Below are 20,708 nucleotides of genomic sequence, written 5' to 3'. Positions count from 1 at the left end.
ATTTAAAAATCCCATAATCTCACTGTCCAGATATAAACATCTTCAATAGTTTGTTTCCTTCTTTGTATGCTAATTGTTTTACATGGGGGCTTATGCTGCACATATAATATTATATTCCTTCTCTTTTTTATTTTACAGTTGACTATCTTTCTATTTTTAAAATTATTTGTTATTTTTATTTTTACTGAAATATAGTTGATTTATAATATTGTGTTAGTTTCAGGTGTACAGCAAAGTGATTCAGTTATACTTACATATATGTACATACCTATAATCATTTTTTTAACTTTTAATTTTGTATTGGGATATAGCTGATTGACAGTTTCAGGCAAACAGCAAAGGGACTCAGCCATACATGTATTCCTTCTCCCCCAAACTCCCCTCCCATCCAGGCCACTACACAACACTGAGCAGAGTTCTATTTGCTATACAGTAGGTCCTTGTTAACCATTTCAAATACAGCAGTATGTACACGTCCATCCCCAACTCCCCAGCTATCCCTTCCCCCATCCCTCCTCCAGGCAACCATAAGTCCATTCTCCAAGTCTGTGGATCTCTGCCTGTTTTGTAAGTTTATTTGTATCATTTCTTTATAAATTCCACATATAAGAGATATCATAGGATATTTCTCCTTCTCTGGCATTTGACAATATTTTTAATGTCATTTGGTTTACATTTCAGATATCATTTTAAAGAAGTAGCCTACCTTTAAAAAGTCTCCATTACATATTATTATTTTGCATATTTCAAAGAAAATTCCAGACAAATTATCTAGGAACTTTTTTGGCAAACTTCCCCTACCAAAATCAAGTTTCCCCGAGGAAGGAGAAACCTCAAGCTTCTTGTTCAAGGCAGAAGTCAAGAAGCTGACATTGGGATTGCTGCCAAGTTCTCCTCATCAATTCCATTGAACAATGAGCCTCTACAAGAAAGTCACGGCCCTGGATGCTGAGCACTGGGCCAGGTCATGGGTTCAACATCCAGCCAAGCTAAGATAGACCTCCAATGGTTGAGGCAAGAAGAGGGATGAACAGAAAACATCCTAAAGCCAAAGAAATAAATCTGAACTCAGAGCTAGAGTCACTGAATCACAATCAATAGATGCCAACCACTAAGTATCTGAGAAAATCGGCAGAACTTGCCAGTTTCCTGTCCCAAAAGAGGTAAAGTATTGAGTGGTGGCTTAAGCTAAAGCTAAGATGAATTAGCACAAACTAGCTTCATCTAGTCTGTGGAGTCAGTCTAGAAGCTGAAAATAAAATTTGCAGGGAAGGTGAACTCAATGACACTAAAGGATGCAAAAGCTGAGCAACGAAGCTTCAATCACCTGCTGGAAGTTAACCCATAAAACGGGAGAAAGAATCCATGTCTGGGGCACTGTAAATAGTCTGGCTTGGAAAAATTTCCTTGACATCCTTCTCCAGAATGGAAGTACTGGAGTGTGAAATTAGAACACTTGGTGCAGGCAGATTTCTGGGCACTCTCTAAAGTGGGAGCCAAGCACCTGATAGTGTAATCATTTCAAGGCTGAGCTTGAAGTGAGAGGTAAACTCTGATGTAGTGTCACCTTTCTAAGATGCCTCAGCTCACAACGCTTTCATTTCTGAACAAGGACATCTGTTTCCCATGCTGTGCTGGGCTATGCTAAGTCGTTTCAGTCGTGTCCAACTCTGTGTGACCTTATGGACTGTAGCCCACCGGGCTCCTCTGTCCATGGGATTCTCCAGGCAGGAATACTGGAGTGGGTTGCCATGCCCTTCTCCAGGGGATCTTTCCAACCCAGGGGTCGGATCCAGGTCTCCTGCATTAGCAGGCAGATTCTTTACCATCTGAGCCAACAAGGGAATTTGCCCTCTAGTATTATTGCCTGATTGTTATATGTATGCTAATCTTGTTACTAAAACAAAACTATAAACAAGGGAATGTGTGGACAAGAGAACGGAACTTACATTATGTTTAGAATAATGCACAAATTTACCCTAGTCTGGGTCCCTGTGTAACCTCTCTGCTGGTCCCTTCCCATTCCCTAAGCATTTCACATACTTTCCTGTTGCAGGGCCTTTGCCCATATTTCCTATCTAGAATTCTCCTCTTCTGGCTCTTTTCATCCCCACGAATGGCTTCTTCTCATCATTCAGGCATTACAACATCCTAGAGAGGCCTTTCTAGATTATCCTACTAAAAGATTTACTTCCTCTTATCTCTGTTTTTCCTATTACTTTCCTTATCACAATGCAGTCATTCATTTACTCCACAATGATGCATATTTGCCTACTCTGCATGGTAATGGCATACAATAGTTGGTCTCCAGGAGACTACACTTTCGGGGTAGAAACAGGACTCATACACTCTCATAAATCATTGCAAATTCCTAATCCTGTTAAGATCTATGAATGAGAGCCTGTGGAGTTAACCTGTAAGTATCTGACTTTGGATTTCTTTGTGGTTTGTTATCTGTCTCCCGCTTGAATATGTGTTTCCTAAGGGCAGAGTCCTGGCTTTCTATCTGGTTCTCCACTGTAGCCTCACAGTACGCACATTTAACAGATGTTAGTGAATAAATGAATGCCAAGCATTTACATTTACTCTTTCTGTTATACGTCATGGTGACCAGGAGAACTACATACCATTATCCTAATTTCACGGATTAACAGCACTGACGCTCAGATAAGACATTAGTTCTGGGTTGTGAAACTGGTGACGGAAACAGAAGTTGAACTAGCTTATATTCCAAGTTATTGCTCTTTCTATTTCACAAAAGGTACGGGAGACAAAGAAAAAATGACTGTAAATTGCGTTACTCTGATGTAGAACGTAAGCGGTCATTTTCCTGTGCAAAAATGAAAACAAACCAACCGACCTGCTACCATGCAAAAGAATCTTACAACTTTACTTTCCAATAGCATTGCAGGATCAACAAACTCTAACCTTGCCAAGCAAGCTCAAATATTTCTGGTGTTTAGTGATTGCAAAATTGGATTTTGTTTGGATCTCTTTATATTTGGCACCAAAACAGCAACTTGAACAATCAAGAGCAAAGCTGTATGCTTGTGTGGCATTTGCTTGACTTGGCTAAAGGAAACCAGGTACAAAGGCACATACTCTCTTAACTCTCTGTTCTCTAAGTTCTCGGAAACTGGGAAGAAATGCCTACAGTGGTTTCTTTATTACGTTGCATGCGTGTTAGCAGGGAGGGACTTGCACGTGTGTGCGTGTGCGTGTGTGCATGTGCAGGTGTGCATTTTGCTCACATATTTGTTTTTATATCCTCTGGTTTTCCCTCCGAGATCTCTCCTTTCAGATCTCGGATAATACAGGGCTAGCCTCCAGCTTTAGGGAAAAGCCAAGAGCTCAAGGGGAGCCAGAGAGTACTAGTAAAGTGGTTTCTGGCTGAGATTCTCAGGTGACACTCTGAACTTTGCACAGAATGTCAGCCTGTCAGCTTTATTTTCAGATGTGCTCCCGGCAGCTTGCTTCCCTCCTCACAAGCATTGTTTTCAAGTGTCCAGGTCTCTGGTAATGCCACTCCTAGTCCTCCTCGTGTTGGTGACCTTAAGTACTGGAACAAAGCAATCTCTAAACTCAAGGAGATTTCCTTCTTGGAATCGAGTTAGGTGATTTTTAAATTTATCACATGCTAAAGACTTCTTTCCAATCTTCCAAAGATCAATCAAAACTAAACATCTTCCCCCTAATTAAATAAAAGCATGTTTATCTTAAGAAAAATTGTCTCATATTTCTAATTCAATTACCTGTAAACCATCAGAACAATAAGAGCTAATTGTTGCCTACAAATCTCTTTTTGAGTTTGTTAAAAGCTAACTGAAAAGTTTTCCCTTCATATTTAAGTAACCTCATATTCTGCCAAGGATTAAGTTTGGTATGTTTGAGATTGGATGATAAATCAGTGCCCAGAGACTTTCAACACTTTCTTCATCTGGGACAAATGTCCTCCTGTTCTGATAAGTAATTTACATTTAATCCAATCTACATTCCATTAGTATAATCCTTAGCCATCTAATTCCATTTTTAATTTCCATTTCACAATCTCTATCCTATTACTAGCTTTCATGTATGTCAAGACAGTACCCTGTAGGAACACATTTGTTGACACAAACAGAGAAAAATTACTTTGAGTTAAACTGATTACTCCTGTCCTTTGCAATGAGTCGCACACTGGGCTATGGAATCTAATCAGTCAAGTGACCATGTGGCTTGTGCTAAGGTGATGTAGAAGGAGCTGATCCTTTTGTGGTGTGTATCCTCCCTTGTCGGAGAAGGCAATGGCACCCCACTCCAGTACTCTTGCCTGAAAAATCCCATGGACGGAGGAGCCTGGTGAGCTGCAGTCCATGGGGTCGCTGAGAGTTGGACACGACTGAGCAACTTCACTTTCACTTTTCACTTTCATGCACTGGAGAAGGAAATGGCAACCCACTCCAGTGTTCTTGCCTGGAGAATCCAAGGGACGGGGGAGCTTGATGGGCTGCCGTCTATGGGGTCGCACAGAGTCAGACACGACTGAAGCAATTTAGCAGCAGCAGCAGCAGCATCCTCCCTTGTAGGAGGACTTACTGGTCTCAGTTCACCTGAAGACACCACGGTATTTCCCGGATCTTCTGGAAGGTAAATGATTCTGTGCCTTCATCCTGCAATAGATGTGATCAGCCCTCAAACACAAGGCACCTTGGAGTACATGGGATTCAAATGCAGAAGGTGCCACAGATGTCAATTTTGAGAATCTGGGCGTCTGCCTTCCTCAATTAACCTCCTACAACACCTTCATTGTGTACCTCGGAGCAAGCAGCCTTGAGACGGTGCTGCTGCTGGGTTTCCAGACATGTGTCATTTCCACTGCATGCTTAGTAGGGCATAACTGCCTGAAGTGGGGAGACGGGAATGTGAGGCATGTCTCACTGAGGAGGAGGGTTTTTATTTTAAAAAATATCACTCAACTGCTAATGGAAACGTCAACCTCCCAGCCCTATTCTTAAAAATAAATAAATACAAGGAGTTCCTCGTGTGAGAGGCACATTAGGGACACAAGATATTCATTTCCATGAAGTCACTCACAGCAGGCCTGTCTGGAAAAATGCTTTCATCTTCTGGGATGGGAGGGGTGGGGGGAACGGTACCAGCAAGAAGGTTTAAAGACCAAGTCTTTGAAGTAGAGGTTGAAGTGGGAAAAGTGATCCCCCGGTCAGGTGAATGTGGGGCAGACCAGATTATTTCTATACTTCAGCGTGTGCTGCGTGAGGACCACAGAGTTACAATTTGTAGCGCAGAAGTTCTATGCCCAGCCCAACGGTGTTCACACGAGATTCCCTGAAGTCCTCGTGATCCCCCACCCCCACCCCAGGACTCCAGGGTGCAGAGGGCAGCTGGAGTGGGAGATGCCCTTTTGCCATAGCCAGAAGAGCTCTGCTTTTTGCTGCTTCATGGATTCCAGTGATGATGAATTTAATTCATTTAATGTATATTCACTGAACATCTGCTATGCTACTGGCACTGTTCCAAATATGGTCTACATGATAGAGACCAAGATAGACGTGGCCCTGGCCTCATGGAGCCTATAGCTTCGGCAAGGTTCTTTGTGGGCTGTTGGGAGGTGTGTGAGTGCTAACATGCTCACTCTGAGGATGAACAAACTGAGGCCCAGAGAGATGAAGCCTTCCAAATAATTAACTGAAGTTGTTGTTCAGTCACTCAGTCATGTTCAACTCTTTGTAACCCATGGACAGCAGCACGCCAGGCTTCCCTGTCCTTTATTATCTCCTAGAGTTTGCTCAAACTCATGTCCATCGGAGTTGATGATGCCATCCAACCATCTCTCCCTTCTCCTCTTACTTCAGTCCTTCCCAGCATCAGGATCTTTTCCAATGAGTTGACTCTTCATATCATGCTACCAAAGTATTGGAGCTTCAGCTTCAGCATCAGTCCTTCCAATGAATATTAAGGATTGATTTACTTTAGGATTGACTGGTTGGATCTCCTTGCAGTTCAAGGGACTCTCCGGAGTCTTCTCCAACACCATGCTTTCAAAGTATCAATTCCTCAATGCTCTGCTTTCTTTATGGTCCAACTCTTACATCCGTACATGACTATTGGAAAAATCTAGATGCTGTGACTTATATTTCTATGTTTTTCCTCCTAAGCTCAGAGCTCAGACAGGTAGAGAAGGGAATACAAAAAAAAATTCAGAAATACGCTCAGCTTCAGAGAGGTGAATTTCAGTTCCTGACTAGGTTTTATCTCTATGTGTGCTCATGCAAGCATCCTCTCAGGCTGCCATCCATGCTCTATACCCATTCTTGGGCTTGGGGGACATCAGACGCACAGGCCTCATTTCTTCCAGACCAGTGTCTCTGATTCACCTCTCATAGGAGGTCATCTGACTGTTCTTTGTTCCAGGAGCCTCCCCTTCAGTCTCCATCTGTTCACTTGGTCTGCACAGGTCTTGGTGAAATCACTGGGGCTCTGGCATTCTTCTCTGCCCTGCATCACTTCCTTCCTTCCCTCCCCCATGCACGGGGAATACTTTCTCTCCAGCCCCCATTCCTGCTGCTCAGTCTCCCAAAGGCGACCTTTGTCTCTTTCCCTTTCCTTTCTCTGTCCCCGCTGGGGCTCTGTGACAGTACTTTTATAATGCTGAAAACCAGGAAGGGGCGGCATACAATTTCATGTGTTTTCCCTTTGCGTGGGTTTCTGTCTTGTTCTCTCTGTCTGTTTAAAAGCCCTCACTCTTTTCTTTAAATTATTATATATTTCCTTGTTCCTGGTTGTGCTGGGCTTTTGTTGCCGTGTGGGCTTGTGTCTAGTTGTGGAGAGCCGGGTCTACTTTGGTTGTGGTGCACGGGGCTTCTCATTTCAGTGGCTTCTCTTGCTGCGGAGCACATGCGGGCTTCAGTAGTTGCGGCTCCTGGGCCCTGAGAGCATAGGCTCAATAGTTGTGGTGCGTGGGCTTAGTTGCTCCTCAGTTTGTGGGAGCCTCTTGCATCAGGGATCAAACCCATGTCTCCTGCATTAGCAGGCAAAATTTTCACCACTGGACCACCAAGGAAGCCCTCACTCTCTTTTAAGTGTTGGGTTTCAACTTTAGAGGGCTTTCCTGGTGGCTCAGATGGTAAAGAATCTGCCTGCAATGCAGGAGACCCAGGTTTGATCCCTGGGATGGGAAGATCCCCTGGAGGAGGGAATGGCAACCCACTCTAGTATTCTTGCTTGGAGAATCAGTCCATGGGTTCACAAAGAGGTGGCCACTCCTGGGCAACTGTCACAGGCTTCACTTTCAGCTTCCACTTCCTGCCTGCTGTGCCTCTGTCCTCTTCATGTCTGTAACCACCTGCAGTCCTGTCTCCAGTAAGGTTAGATCTGATCAGCTTTTACATGAAGAATGGCAACCTGCAGTGTGTATGACTCAGGATGTGGAATGTTCCTTACTCAGCCCATCCAGTCCAGATGGGACACATGATACAGAGTTGCTGGCGGTGATCCTATAATACATGCAGCATCTTGTTACAGGGAGCTGCTCACATGTGAGCCCTCATCACTCAGTCCTTGGCAGGGGACATGATGGAAGGAACGGGAAAAGCAGCCTCCACCTGTTAAAGAACTTCTCATGAACTGTTTCTTTATTACAGTACAAAACAAAACTAAAGAGTGCCTGCTTTTGAGAAGAAGAGGTTGTTTTTACACAGCCCAACACACTGACTCTCTCCTGTACCCGTCGAAATCCTAAAATCAATTGTCCATAATCTTTAGTTAACATTGTTTGTAGAAAGGAAACGTTTTGTGGTTTCTTCTTCTCTTCTGTGTATTTTCTTCCATCAAACTGAACTAAGTGAGGATGAATTTAATGCCTCGCCTACCCAGCACCAGTGCAAAGCAGGCAGGATAGAATTAAGTTGTGAGAGATCTTTGAGATAAATTGGCAAATGAGGGTGATATGATATTATTAGGAAAGGAGCCTTGGGGAAATTTTCAACTGAGAGATTTTATAGAAATAAGCATACTCTGTCTTCTAGCTCTGATTATCAATTGTTTTGTGGGGTCTCAATGAGCTGCTAGGACAGTTTTCTGTGTATAACCTCATCAGTTCAATCAAGGGCTGAATCTTTGACCCTGACCTCAAGTGACTGCTGTGTTCCAAATGGCTGAATCTTTTTTCCCCAGTAATGTCTAACTCAATGTGGAAAAGAAAATCAGAGCTGTTTTGTTGGAATAAGTGATAGCGAATTTTCAAAGAGATAAAGTTTTGATCCCTACTTCAGAGCCGACAGATAAATGTCCCCCAGTGATAAGGGTCCTTAAGTGGCACGTCATCTGTCTCCTCGGGAAATACATTTTCCATGACACCAGGCCCAAGTTCACGTGGTCTTTTTCTTCCTTCCCTTTCCAGTCTCCCTGACTCTTTTTCCACGGAGCCCTGGCCCCTTCTCCTTCAAGGTCAGGGCATCTCTGGCTGACTGAAGCGTTGCCTTTACATTTTATGCAACAGAGCTAATAATAAGGTTAAGTTATTTGCTGCAGGAAAATTACAAAGGACCTGAGGTTGATATAAAGGGACCTTACCCAACTGAAAAAGCAAGGTAATTCTTCCCAACACGGAAAAAAGAATCTTACAAAACATTAATGTTTTATCAGTGGGGGCACCTTCCACATTACGCATTCTTAGGCATGTACTGAGTTGATTCCTAGGAGGTGAATCTAGGTGGTCTGGTACAAACACATATACTCTGAGCTTTCAGGCTAAACAGACCTTGCAGAAGGACAGGTGAGGGTTGGGTGTGAAAGGTTCACAGTTTCTAAAATAAACGGAAGTGTTTTTTTTTTTTTTCTGAGCAGAGAAGCGGTACTGATGTTAGCAAAGCTCTTTCTGCTCAACCTCTCTCCAACAACATTAAAGGAAGGGGTATAGAGCAGCACTGTGTATGACGGCTGGGCTCACCTTCATATTGGCAGCCTGTGGTCCTTAAACACCATGTCTCCAGCTTCTCCCCATCTCATCCTGCTGTGCATAGATTTGTTGAATCTGGTTGAGCTTCTAATAGATTCATTCTTTCCATTCAATCTGTATATATATTTCCTTTCATAGTCTAGTAAGTTTGGTATCATTGACTTTGGGGGAAAAAAGATGATTTTTTTTCACCTAAGTCAACAAAGACCTGCTTCTTCTTTCGTTGTTCAATCAAATAGTCAATTTTTACTCTTTATTTCCTTGGTTTTTCTTAGACATTTAAAAGTGTTAACTGTGTCCTCCTTCTCAAAATGATGTTCTTTTGTATTCAGCCGTTAAGCAGCCTTGCTTCCTCCCTCCTCTTTACTCTCTACATTCAATACATGACTGCATGGATTATAATTTTTTTTAACATATCTTGAAGAAAAGCTATGACCAACCTAGACAGCATATTAAAAAGCAGAGATGTTACTTTGCTGACAAAGGTCCGTCTAGTCAAAGCTGTGGTTTTGCCAGTAGTCATGTATGGATGTGAGAGCTGGACTATAAAGAAAGCTGAGCACTGAAGAATTGATGCTTTTGAACTGCAGTGCTGGAGAAGACTCTTGAGAGTCCCTTGAACTGCAAGGAGATCCAACCAGTCAATTCTAAAGGAAATAAGACCTGAATATTCATTGGAAGGACTGATGCTGAAACTCTAATACTTTGGCCACCTGATGTGAACTGACTCACTGGAAAAGACCCTGATGCTGGGAAAGATTGAAGGCAGAGAAGGGGACAACAAAGGATAAGATGGTTGGATGGCATCACCCGACTCAATGGACATGAGTTTGAGCAAGCTCTGGGAGTTGGTGATGGACAGGGAAGCCTGGCGTGCTACAGTACATGGGGTCACAAAGAGTCAGACACGACTGAGCACCTGAACTGAATTGAGCTCAGAGCCTGCACTTAGGTCAGACCAAATCAGCTGCCAGTCTCCAGATGTGACCATTTTGCCTGGAAAATTCTTGGTTCTTGACACCTCCACTAAGGTAGCTCCATCTGTCTTTAAATACTTAAGAAATACTTTAGAGCACACATATCATATCATCTTTCCCTGATTCCCTCAAAACTAGTGTAGGTGTCCTGCCTGTAAGTTAGAATTGATTGTTTATTAGTGCGTCTCCCTGTTCAGCTGTGAGCTCCCTGAGGAAGTCTGTTTTATCTTGAGTACCTAGCACGTGCTTGGCACATAGTAGGCACTCAATAAATTATTGATGAGTAAGGAAGTAAATAACCAAAAGGTAAATTTGGCATATAAAAGCATCTTCACTACTGAGCAAATACTGTAAAAAGATCAACTAAAAGCTTTGGTTCTATAACACTTCATTCTGAAGAGCCAAATCCTCTTGTAAACACTGAACAGGGAGTGATGGATGCAGGTAACAGATGCATTAAAATAGACTGAGAGATGATTCATCTGACCTGCAACTTGAGATTGTGTTTATTGGGAAACAGCTATAGCCCCTTTCTATTTTCACTTCACTTTTTCCTTCTTTCTAAAATGTGTGCGTGTGTGATTTTGATCATGGGAAATAGCACACTAAATGTCTGAAGAAAATGGTGCTGAAGGGAATTGACCTTTATCAGGGATTATTTGAAAAGTCCCAGAAAATTCCAAAACAAAGGTTCAAAATCTTAGTTTCCTTGGTAATTGCTAATAAAGATTAAACATTTATAGAGAGAACTGCAGCCGATATGTCATTGTTTCCACGGGTAGCCTGTTTACAACCATTTTGTATACAAACAGCAGTATTATTCTAAGGTCAGTAACCAGGTCACTAGCCTTTCAAGAAAATATTCAAACAAATTCTTCTCTGGTAATGGGACCAGAACCTCATTTCTTCAGAGGCACCAACACAGTGCAGAAAGCCTTTCTAAGTGTTTGTGTTCCTCATGATAAAAAAGATGATTACTTGATGGCATCTGAATTATTATAATTATGGGACAAAATATGTTTTGTGTACTCTCCATCATATTCTGACCAAAGGTAAAAGTATTTCCTCCTGGAGGAGGAAATGGAAACCCACTCCAGTACTCTTGACTGAAAAATCTCATGGACAGAGGAGTCTGGCAAGGCTATAGTCCAAAGGATCACAGAGTCGGACATGACTGGGCGACTAAGCACAGCACATCGCACAAAAGTATTTTCTCATCTCCTTGAGTACAAAGGAACATGCCATTGACAGAAATGGAAAAATTAACAAAGGTACACAGATGCTTCATTTGAAAAGACACAGAATTCCTCTTAATATTCTGTTTAGCACAGATTTTCGCTCTTACAGAAAGAAGCCTATGCATTAGGTCATTAAGAAGCCAGATAACACATTTTCTGGAGATATATGTATTTCTAATTTATAATATATGTACTTCAGAGTATTCCCAGTGAGGAAAGACGGTGAGGATGCCACCAGCACCATGACCCAGCGTCGACCAAAGCTTGGCTCAGAAGACAGCAACAAAGAAGCACATCTAGAGAAACTAGCAAAGATGGCTGTAACTGAAACTCAAACGACAGTTATGAAGATGGATGCAGCCAGGGGTGACTGAATTATTCGTCGTTTTCGTCATCCTCAGCTTCCCAGATAACGACCACATTCATTAGTGTCATTCTGAAGACAAAAGCGGGCTGTTGGGTTTCCCCTGCTGATGAAAGGGCTCCTTCCTCTTTCACTTTTCCCTGTAGTGGAATATCCCAATCTTCCTGGGAACTTGACTCTAATAATCGCTCCTCATCTAATGCTAGGGCATGTAGGACAAGCATGTCCTTTATGGGCTGTTGATCTGCTTAGTTAACTCAATTGTCTTGGTCCTTTTCTGAATTATACACATGTGTGTGTCTCCCTAATTCACCCTAGCATGGAAAATACCAGAATTTGCTTCAGTTCAAAGAACAATCTGCCACAGAATTAAAGCAAAATGCAAACATACATGCTATTTAAATATTAATTGATTCACCAAAGTAACTTTATGTACTCCTTTTAAAGAGTACATCTATTATACAAACTGAAGTATAACAGCAGTCACTGGTAGAGAGCACACTGTGCATTGAGTACTCTGCTAAGGGACTTCCTTCCATAAGTCACTGAATCTTCATGAGTAGCCTTTAAAAACCACTAGTTGAATTACTTAATTAAAATTAATATATTTTACAACTAACTTATTATAAATAACAAAATATAAAATGCATACATTCATATATAAAGTAGTTTTATAATTTACTATAATTATTATGAGTATAAATTATCATTACAGAATATTGTATAAAGCTATATTACTCTGTTTCATGAAAATATTTACCATAATTTCTTGGTTTGGAGTGCTGTATCAAAATTTAACCTAAATCTAATAATTTTCCAAAAGAATTTTTAAAAACTCGTAAAAGGACAAGTTATATAGCAAACTATAATGTCATTATCTGCTTAAAAGATTTGTGTGGAAATGTTATAAATGGAAGAACTATATCTACTTTTTAATATTTAAAATTCTGCCTCTTGAAATAGGTCTCAACGGAATAGAAATACTACGTTAATGGCCATGTATTGTCATGGATTTAGATCCCCCACAGTGAGCACTTCACATCCAAGCTTCAACTTAACCTCTGACCCAAGAGGCCAAAGGGCAAGCTGACTAAAACCTAAATTCTTTAAATTTACTATCTAAATTGGAAATTTCAACAGTGATTATTTTTTTGCCTGTGATGAAAAATTTTTAAATTGTTCATATATTTCAAAGCTTGGCTACCATTTTAATTCAAAAAGCATAAAATACATGTAACTATGAGTTATGTATTAAACTTGTGAGACTATATACATATATATAATATCTTATATATTATTATATACCACTCGTCCAGTGGATCAGACAGTAAAGAATCTTCCTGCAATGGAGGAGACATAGGTTTGATCTCTGGGTTGGGAAGATCCCCTGGAGGAGGGCATGGCTACCCACTCCACTAATCTGGCCTGGAGAATTCTATGGACAGAGGAGCCCAGTTGGCTACAGTCCATGGGGTCACAAAGAGTCAGACACGACTGAATGACTGACACTTTCATTTTCATATGTTATTATATATTATCATTATAATACTGTTAGAGAAAGCACGCTGACTGAAACCACCCACCCTGGCCAGGCACCATAGTAACAGTTTGCATGAGTTGTTTTACAACAGGAGGTCCTGGTAAGGAACACAGAACTAATAAGCCTCCATCAACCCGAAGAGTTCAGGAAAGGTCAGAAGGAGATACCACATGTCCAATCACCTCCCAGAATCCTTCCCTCTGGCATCCATCTTGGCTGAACAAGGTGTGCACCACCAGGAAGGACTTTGAGTCAGAATGATTAAGAGCCCAGTTTCCGGCCCTGGAAGTGTTCCCCCTTCCTGCAACAATACTATGTATTATATACATATTGTTAACTTAAAAATATCAGGAAATATTGATATCTGAGATTCTTATTAGAGTGGCTTGTGGATTCTCTTCTAATTTTCTCCTAATTATTTTTGAGAGCACGAACACTGGAAAGATTTAAATTATATTCTAGCTACTGCTCTAAGAAAAATTATCAGAAAGAAGAAAGATGTTCCCATGTAGTCTTCGTGTGTCTTCTGGGTGAAGAGATGGTCTCGCTGTGAGGAACTAACTGATCCCATTCATTCTTATGCTGTCTGTGCAGTAGCTCCTACCTTCTCTTATAGAGAATATGAAGAGGATTTTTACACCATGCTGTAAACTCCATTCAACAATGCATGTGATCACTTCCCTGTTTAATAAGGCAGAGGACAATGGGGTGCTCCCCCAGCTGGGAGCATTAGTAAAGATGTGACTTTCCCCATGGCTCAGGGGTAAAGACCTGCCTGCAATGCCAGAGATCTGGGCAAGAGATGTGTGTTTGATCCCTAGGTTGGGAAAATCCCCCTGGAGAGAGGAAATGGCAACCCACTCCAGTATCCTTGCTTGGGGAGTCCTGTGGACAGAGAAGCCTGGCAGGCTGCAGTCCATAGGGCTGCACAGAATCGGACAGGACTGAAGCGACTTAACGTGCACGTATGGAATATTTTTGCCTGGAAAATCCCACACAAGGGTTGCAATATAGGATTACAAGAGTCAGACATGACTGGGTGACTAAACAATAACCAGTATTCCTACTGCCTCTAGGTCTTCCTTACAGGCAGCCTTCCCTGGGACCTGGCACTGAGAGCGCTTGGGGACCCTCCCAGTCACACCTTCGTCTGAAGCCCAGCACCTTTTCCTTCCCCTTCTCCCTGACCATGACCACCCTACTCATCAGGCAATTTTTGAACATGAGAAAGACAAAATCATTAGAATAGAAAGCGTGATTTGGGGAATAATAGAAATGTTAGGAAATAAGGCAGGTAACTGTGCGGGAGATGGGAGGCACGCTTTGTTTTATGGATTCATATAAGTAGCGGGAAGAGTGGAAATCTAGCGTTGTCAGGACACTTCATCTTCCTTGAGAATTCTGTCTCATAATATCATTCCGAAGCTCTGACAAAGTAACTGCCTGCTTTTACCTACTGAAGTCTTCCACGTGACGGGAAGTAAGACAAGACTGGTCTTTTCAGCCAATATTTAATCCTACTTCTTGTCATGTAACTCAAGTCAGTGGGTCTCAGTGTGTCAAGATTCTCCACCTGTTAAATATTGATTACTGTGGCTGATTTCATGGCTATTCAGTGTGGATTCGGAGAAGGCGATGGCACCCCACTCCAGTACTCTTGCCTGGAAAATCCCATGGACAGAGGAGCCTGGTAGGCTGCCGTCTATGGGGTCGCGAAGAGTCGGACACGACTGAGTGACTTCACTTTCACTTTTCATTTTCATGCGTTGGAGAAGGAAATGGCAACCCACTCCAGTGTTCTTGCCTGGAGAATCCCAGGGACGGAGGAGCCTGGTGGGCTGCCGTCTATGGGGTCACACAGAGTCGGACACGACTGAAGTGACTTCAGCAGCAGCAGCAGCAGCAGCAGCAGCAGCAGCAGCAGCAGTGTGGATTATGTGTGTCAGAAGATTGTAAATAACATGGGAGGAAAAAAATCAAAATCTGGTAGAAACCATCAGTGACAAAAAAAGTAGCTAATGAGTCTTTCAATTGTTCCAAACTCTTGCACTGTGACTTTGCAGCTTTTGGTTTTGGTAGATGAAGATGTTTTTGGTGGATAAGCTGGTTATCCAATGTGGTACAATGAAGATTTTTAGGGCTTGGCTCAAAAGAACCCACTAAATTGCATGCTTTTCATTTTCAGTGCCTATGATAGAGAGATTGGTACATGTAATAACTCCACTTTTTGTTCAAGGAAGCAATGAGAAAGAGTAAAAACTAGTAGAAGTAGGAAGTAATCATACATGTATTAAATCTAGCCCTTTAAATTACACATCATTTAATGAATCATTCTAAAAGAAGTTAAAAATACGAACAATTCTGTGACAAGAAGACACGTCTGTCACAAGAATTCTCTGTTGTGAAGAGGACATTTATTAATGGTGTTTATAAAACACTATAAAATACTTCTCAAAGGAACCGCTAAAAATTTGTAGAGAGGAACTATCAAATATATATAAAAATTTCTCAGTTAATTTAAGCCATAGATCCTTACGGAAATACAGCAAACGCTCCCTCATGATACTTGGTCTTATCTGTACTTTTGGCATTTATTGTGCAACATACGCTTCTGGAGAGCATGGCAAGTCCTCAGATATCCTCGGTGAATTCTTAAAGTTCCTGAAAAGTCACTTAAAGTTCTCTGGTCGTTGGAAGTACAAATTTCAAATAAGTGACTCCTAATGTTAAAAGGTTAATTTATATAACTAAATTGCCTAATGCTGCTGCTGCTAAGTCGCTTCAGTCATGTCCGACTCTGTGCGACCCCATAGACGGCAACCCAACCAGGCTCCCCCATCCCCGGGATTCTCCAGGCAAGAACACTGGAGTGGGTTGCCATTTCCTTCTCCAATGCATGAAAGGGAAAAGTGAAAGTGAAGTCGCTCAGTAGTGTCCGACTCGTAGCGACCCCACGGACTGCAGCCTACCAGGCTACTCTGTCCATGGGATTTTCCAGGCAAGAGTACTGGCGTGGTGGGTCTATTTTGTGTATGAAGTGATACAAAATTTGACCAGAAGATGGCAGCATTCTGAAAGGAAGAAAGAACAAGAAAGCAAACAGGAAAACAAAAGGCAAGATAGAGCAATCATCCTGCTGTTCAAGGGTTTAAGGATGACTATTTCAATGTGTTAATTTTTTGTATAATTTATTTGTTTTAAGGTATAATATTTCCTAATCCCAAGAATAGTAACCTGAGTACTCATAAGAGCCTACCTGTACTATTTTCTCATTAAAGAAGAAAGTCCTTTCAAAGATACAATAATTATACCTAGATAGAATTTTAAGTCAGTAGTGTATTCATTTTCTCTTGGAGTAAAAATAATATTCTAAAATAATACATATGGTACTCAAATTTATGTCCCAGAAAGATATTAACTGCATTAGAATTTTCTCTAAAATATCTGTTTGGGGTGGAGGAAAGTTCTTGTGTACTATAAAATGCATTATAAACATACTTTGAAAAACATGAAAATATTCTTCCATAGAGAATTATATATCTCTATATATCTACATATAATTTTATTTACAAATCTTTAAAAAAGAAAAAGTCCTACATCAGCCTGAAAGAGTAACAGAATTTTCCTATGTGCTTAACTAACAGCTTGAACTGAACTGAACTGAACTGAAAAGATACACAGGGGAGCATATACTCCATGTCCTTTTAATGGCCCTTCCAATTTGTACAGCAAATAGAATTATGGATCATCCGCAATGACAATATTCTTCAAACCAGTTAATGAGTAATGTTGTTTATTCTGTGTAACTCAGAAATATGCTAGGATAATTGTGGAAAATAATAAATGTATGATGGTAACTAATAAAAAATATTGAAATGATTTAAATTTTGTGTCTTGCTTTTAAGTGGAATTATGTATTTTTTGCCATAAAATTATTTTCTGGCTTGACAACACTACATTAATGAAAGTTTTCAGGTATTTGGTAAGAAAAAAATTACATTAGTATCCTATTGCTTCAAACACTTAAGAAAAATAGTCCTTCAGCCTGAGTCTGAATATAAGCAGGTATCCTTGGGGTCAATTCCTGCCACCCAGGCAGTTTCTAAGTCAGAATATATCCATTTACTCCATTAAGTTGTGCTGTGCTGTGCTTAGTCACTCAGTTGTGTCCGACTCTTTGTGACCCCACAGACTGTAGCCTGCCAGGCTCCTCTATCCATGGGATTCTCCAGGCAAGAATACTGGAGTGAGTTGCCGTGCCCTCCATGAGGGGATCTTCCCAACCCATGGATCGAACCCAGGTTTCCTGCATTGCAGGCAGATTCTTAACCACCTGAGGCACCAGGGAAACCCCAAGAATACTGTAGTGGGTAGCCTACCCCTTCTCCAGGGAATCTTCCCCACCCAGGAATTGAGCCAAGATCTCCTGCACTGCAGGCAGATTCTTTACCAGCTGAGCTACCAGGTAAGGCCCTCCACTAAGTTAGACTGACCTAATTCCCTCCATCCATGCTTGATCTGACCATTTGAGACCCACTAAGTGTACTTATTGCTGAAACCCATCCTTCTTTATGCCAAGAAGCTACTTGCGGTTCTAGAGTTCAGCTACAAACTAAATGTCCAGTAGCTCTGCCAGGCAGGGTTCATCCCTTGTCACTGCATTAGACCTCTTCCACATCACAATTCCCAAGAAATGGACTCATGCAGAAGGGTGTTTCTTCAGTACTTGTTGGAGTTGAAGAAGAAATCAAGCCCTCCAATAGACAAAACAAATTATGCTAGTATACCCCCAAAGTAGAAAAAAGTAAAAGTCTAGGCAAACAGCTAAACACTTACATTTTACCTCTCTGCAAGAATACAGTTATTTATTTTAAACCTTTGGCCTCCTTCATTTTTAAAATTGTGTTCAAATTTGTTAATCTATAGCTCAATTGGTATGACTGACTCAACGGACATGAGTTTGAGCAAACTCCGGGAGATAGTGAAGGACATGGAGACCCGGTGTGCTGCAGTCCATGGGGTGGTAAAGAGTCGGATACAATTTAGTGACTGAACAACAAACTACAACAACAGCTCAACCGTCTGTCAACAGACAAACCATGCTGGAGTATTTTCATGTGCCATCTGAGCAGTATGTTTTCTGACTTGATGTTTTTAAGGGAAACCCATTTTTTAAATAGTTTCCCCTCCTTTGCTGCTGCTAAGTCACTTCAGTCGTGTCTGACTCTCTGCAACCCCATAGACGGCAGCCCACCAGGCTCCGCCGTTCCTGGGATTCTCCAGGCAAGAACACTGGAGTGGGTTGCCATTTCCTTCTCCAGTGCATGAAAGTGAAAAGTGAAAGTGAGGTCGCTCAGTCGTGCCTGACTCTTTGCGACCCCGTGGACTGCAGCGTACCAGGCTCCTCCGTCCATTGGATTTTCCAGAGTACTGGAGTGGGGTGCCATCGTTTTCTCTGTTCCCCTCCTTTAGGGGGTATGAGTTCTGCCTTTAGCTGGGCCAATCAAGGAACTGAAAAGTGGTATTCACCCCATTTGGGTGTGTGCCTACTGGTCTTTAGTCCTGTCTAAATACACTTCAGAGAACAACAAAAAGGTACCACCATAACCTTGAATCTGCGGTTTAATCTTGCTCAGTGTTCTTACCTTTCAGACAGCAGCAGAGAAGAAACGTGCTGCCCTGGCAGCCGTCATCACAGCTCATCAGACACAGATCTGTGTGACAGGATGTTAAAACTGAAGTTCTGACTTAAACCCTAAGGTGACAGATTCAATATCAAAGTGAGTTGCGATACAGGAAAAAAAATGAAGATCTTATAAAAGGATTTGGAGGAGAATGCATTAGAGAACTCTCAATCTCCCCTAATCCTCAAAGGATCTAATAGGATGAAGAATCAGAACATTTGGGGAAAAGTGATTTTGGAGAGGGATTTGTGGTTCTGTGAGTCCTCTTTCACATTTTTCCCTACAAGGAAAGGTTAGCAGGGAGCCTGTTCTCATTTCAAGGCTGGTTAGAGGAACCTCAGTGGGATCCTTCAGACATGGAGAGGATGATGTGTCAACTACAACATGAGGTCCACAGGAGCCTAACCCAGCCCGTTCTATCCCACCATCTAGCACAATGGCTTACACACGTCCATAGTGAGTTCTTATGGGTTTTTTTGGGGGAGGAGGGGAAGAATTAAGTTTTGTAACATTAATGTTTACAACATTAATAGTATTCAAGTTCAGCTACATTATAAATCAGAAAGGCTTTTGTTTAACAAAATGTAGAATAATTTCATAAGACATGAATATATCATTTAGATATATTACACATGGCTAGTAAATTTTTTACATTCTGATTAAGATGTTCAAATATCTAATAAATATTTTAAAAGTTCAATATTAGGAGAAATAGAAAATTACTCTTTAACAAATATGTGAGCCCTTTTTTAGTCTATGTAAGTACATAAGAGAATATTAGAAATGCAGACAAAAATATATGTAGAACTATTCTTTATAGTGTTATATAATACTGTATTTAATACAGAAAAAACTATAAATGAGCTATCAGTAGGGAAACGATTGTACAATTTTGATATATTCACAAAATTCAAAAGGTAAAATTTAAATTTCCTTAAGAAACAAATTTACATAGAAATTCTACTAGTTCTGAGTTCTAAATGTTTTTATCTCATAATAGTTATTTAAAATTCTGACTTAACTCCCCAATAGACAGTTTTTTAAGAAGTAAAACTATCTACAGTTCAGTGTCTGAAATAGAGAATTTAATGATCTGAACCAGCAGAATTCCAGACTCAGGCTAAGGTGAGTTGCTCTGATCCAGAGCCTGCTCTCTCCCACCTTTTTGTTTTTGCTTGGCACCCAGAGCTCAGGACTCAGTGATGATGAAACTTTGTGAGTGAAAGTGCTGCCCGAACAGCAGAGAAGTTCTGGGTTAAAGTTCAGCTTTACCAGGATGCTGTTGGATATAAAGTAGACAGATATTAGGGGCTATCTGGACCCAAGAAAAAAATTCTCCAACATTTTTGAAGGCTGATATATAAGAGGGATGAATGTAAGTCTGGCTGGGACAGATGGAGGAAGGCAGTTTCAGGGGTGCCCAGAGGGCAGTCTGAATAGCACTGATTTATTATTATTATTTCCTTGTTTGTATGATTCTCTACATTTCACAGTATGACTAGTTTGGTAATGCCCATTTAGTATCATAGTGTTTATATAAAGGTAGTGCCTTCAAAATGAGTCAACGGACCACAACAAAATAAAATGGACAAAGCAATCTACGGTAAAAAGGAAGTAACTGGAGCTGTTTTCATGATCTGCTGCTGCCGCTGAAGTGCTTTAATCCTGTCCGACTCGGTGTGACCCCATGGACTGTTGCCCACTAGGCTCCTCTGTCCATGGGATTCTCCAGGCAAGAATACTGGGCAGGGGTTGCCATGCCCTCCTCCAGGGAAGGTGTTTAATAATCCAGAAGTTGCCTCCCTTACACTAAGTTGTCACAGTGGAAAGAACAGAGAGTCACTAAAAAGTGAGAGTGGCAAGAATAATGTAGGGAATATGAACTATTCATTTCATTCAAAACTAAGGAAGTAACATACAAAATGCTCATTAACTAACCAGAATATCAA

At 41.2% G+C, this 20,708-nt stretch overlaps 1 protein-coding gene across 3 annotated transcripts in view; it reads right to left on the bottom strand.

The window, feature by feature from the left end:
• DLC1 (DLC1 Rho GTPase activating protein) overlaps positions 1 to 20,708 on the bottom strand; it is a 518,014-nt gene that overhangs the window by 276,664 nt on the left and 220,642 nt on the right. Inside the window, exon 5 of one of the 3 annotated variants that reach the window (XM_069573139.1) lies at positions 4,565 to 4,649. The exons of the other annotated variants lie outside the window; for them this stretch is intronic. Within the exon in view, the coding sequence (XP_069429240.1) occupies positions 4,581 to 4,649 (69 nt within the window). The 3' untranslated portion in view covers positions 4,565 to 4,580. Of the gene's footprint in view, positions 1 to 4,564; positions 4,650 to 20,708 lie in introns of those variants that run through there. 3 annotated transcript variants of the gene reach the window in all.

Source organism: Ovis canadensis, chromosome 26, assembly GCF_042477335.2.
Source record: "Ovis canadensis isolate MfBH-ARS-UI-01 breed Bighorn chromosome 26, ARS-UI_OviCan_v2, whole genome shotgun sequence".
Taxonomy (NCBI): domain Eukaryota; kingdom Metazoa; phylum Chordata; class Mammalia; order Artiodactyla; family Bovidae; genus Ovis; species Ovis canadensis.
The sequence above is the reverse complement of the archived record's forward strand: the minus strand, read 5'-3'. Positions and strand labels throughout refer to the sequence as shown.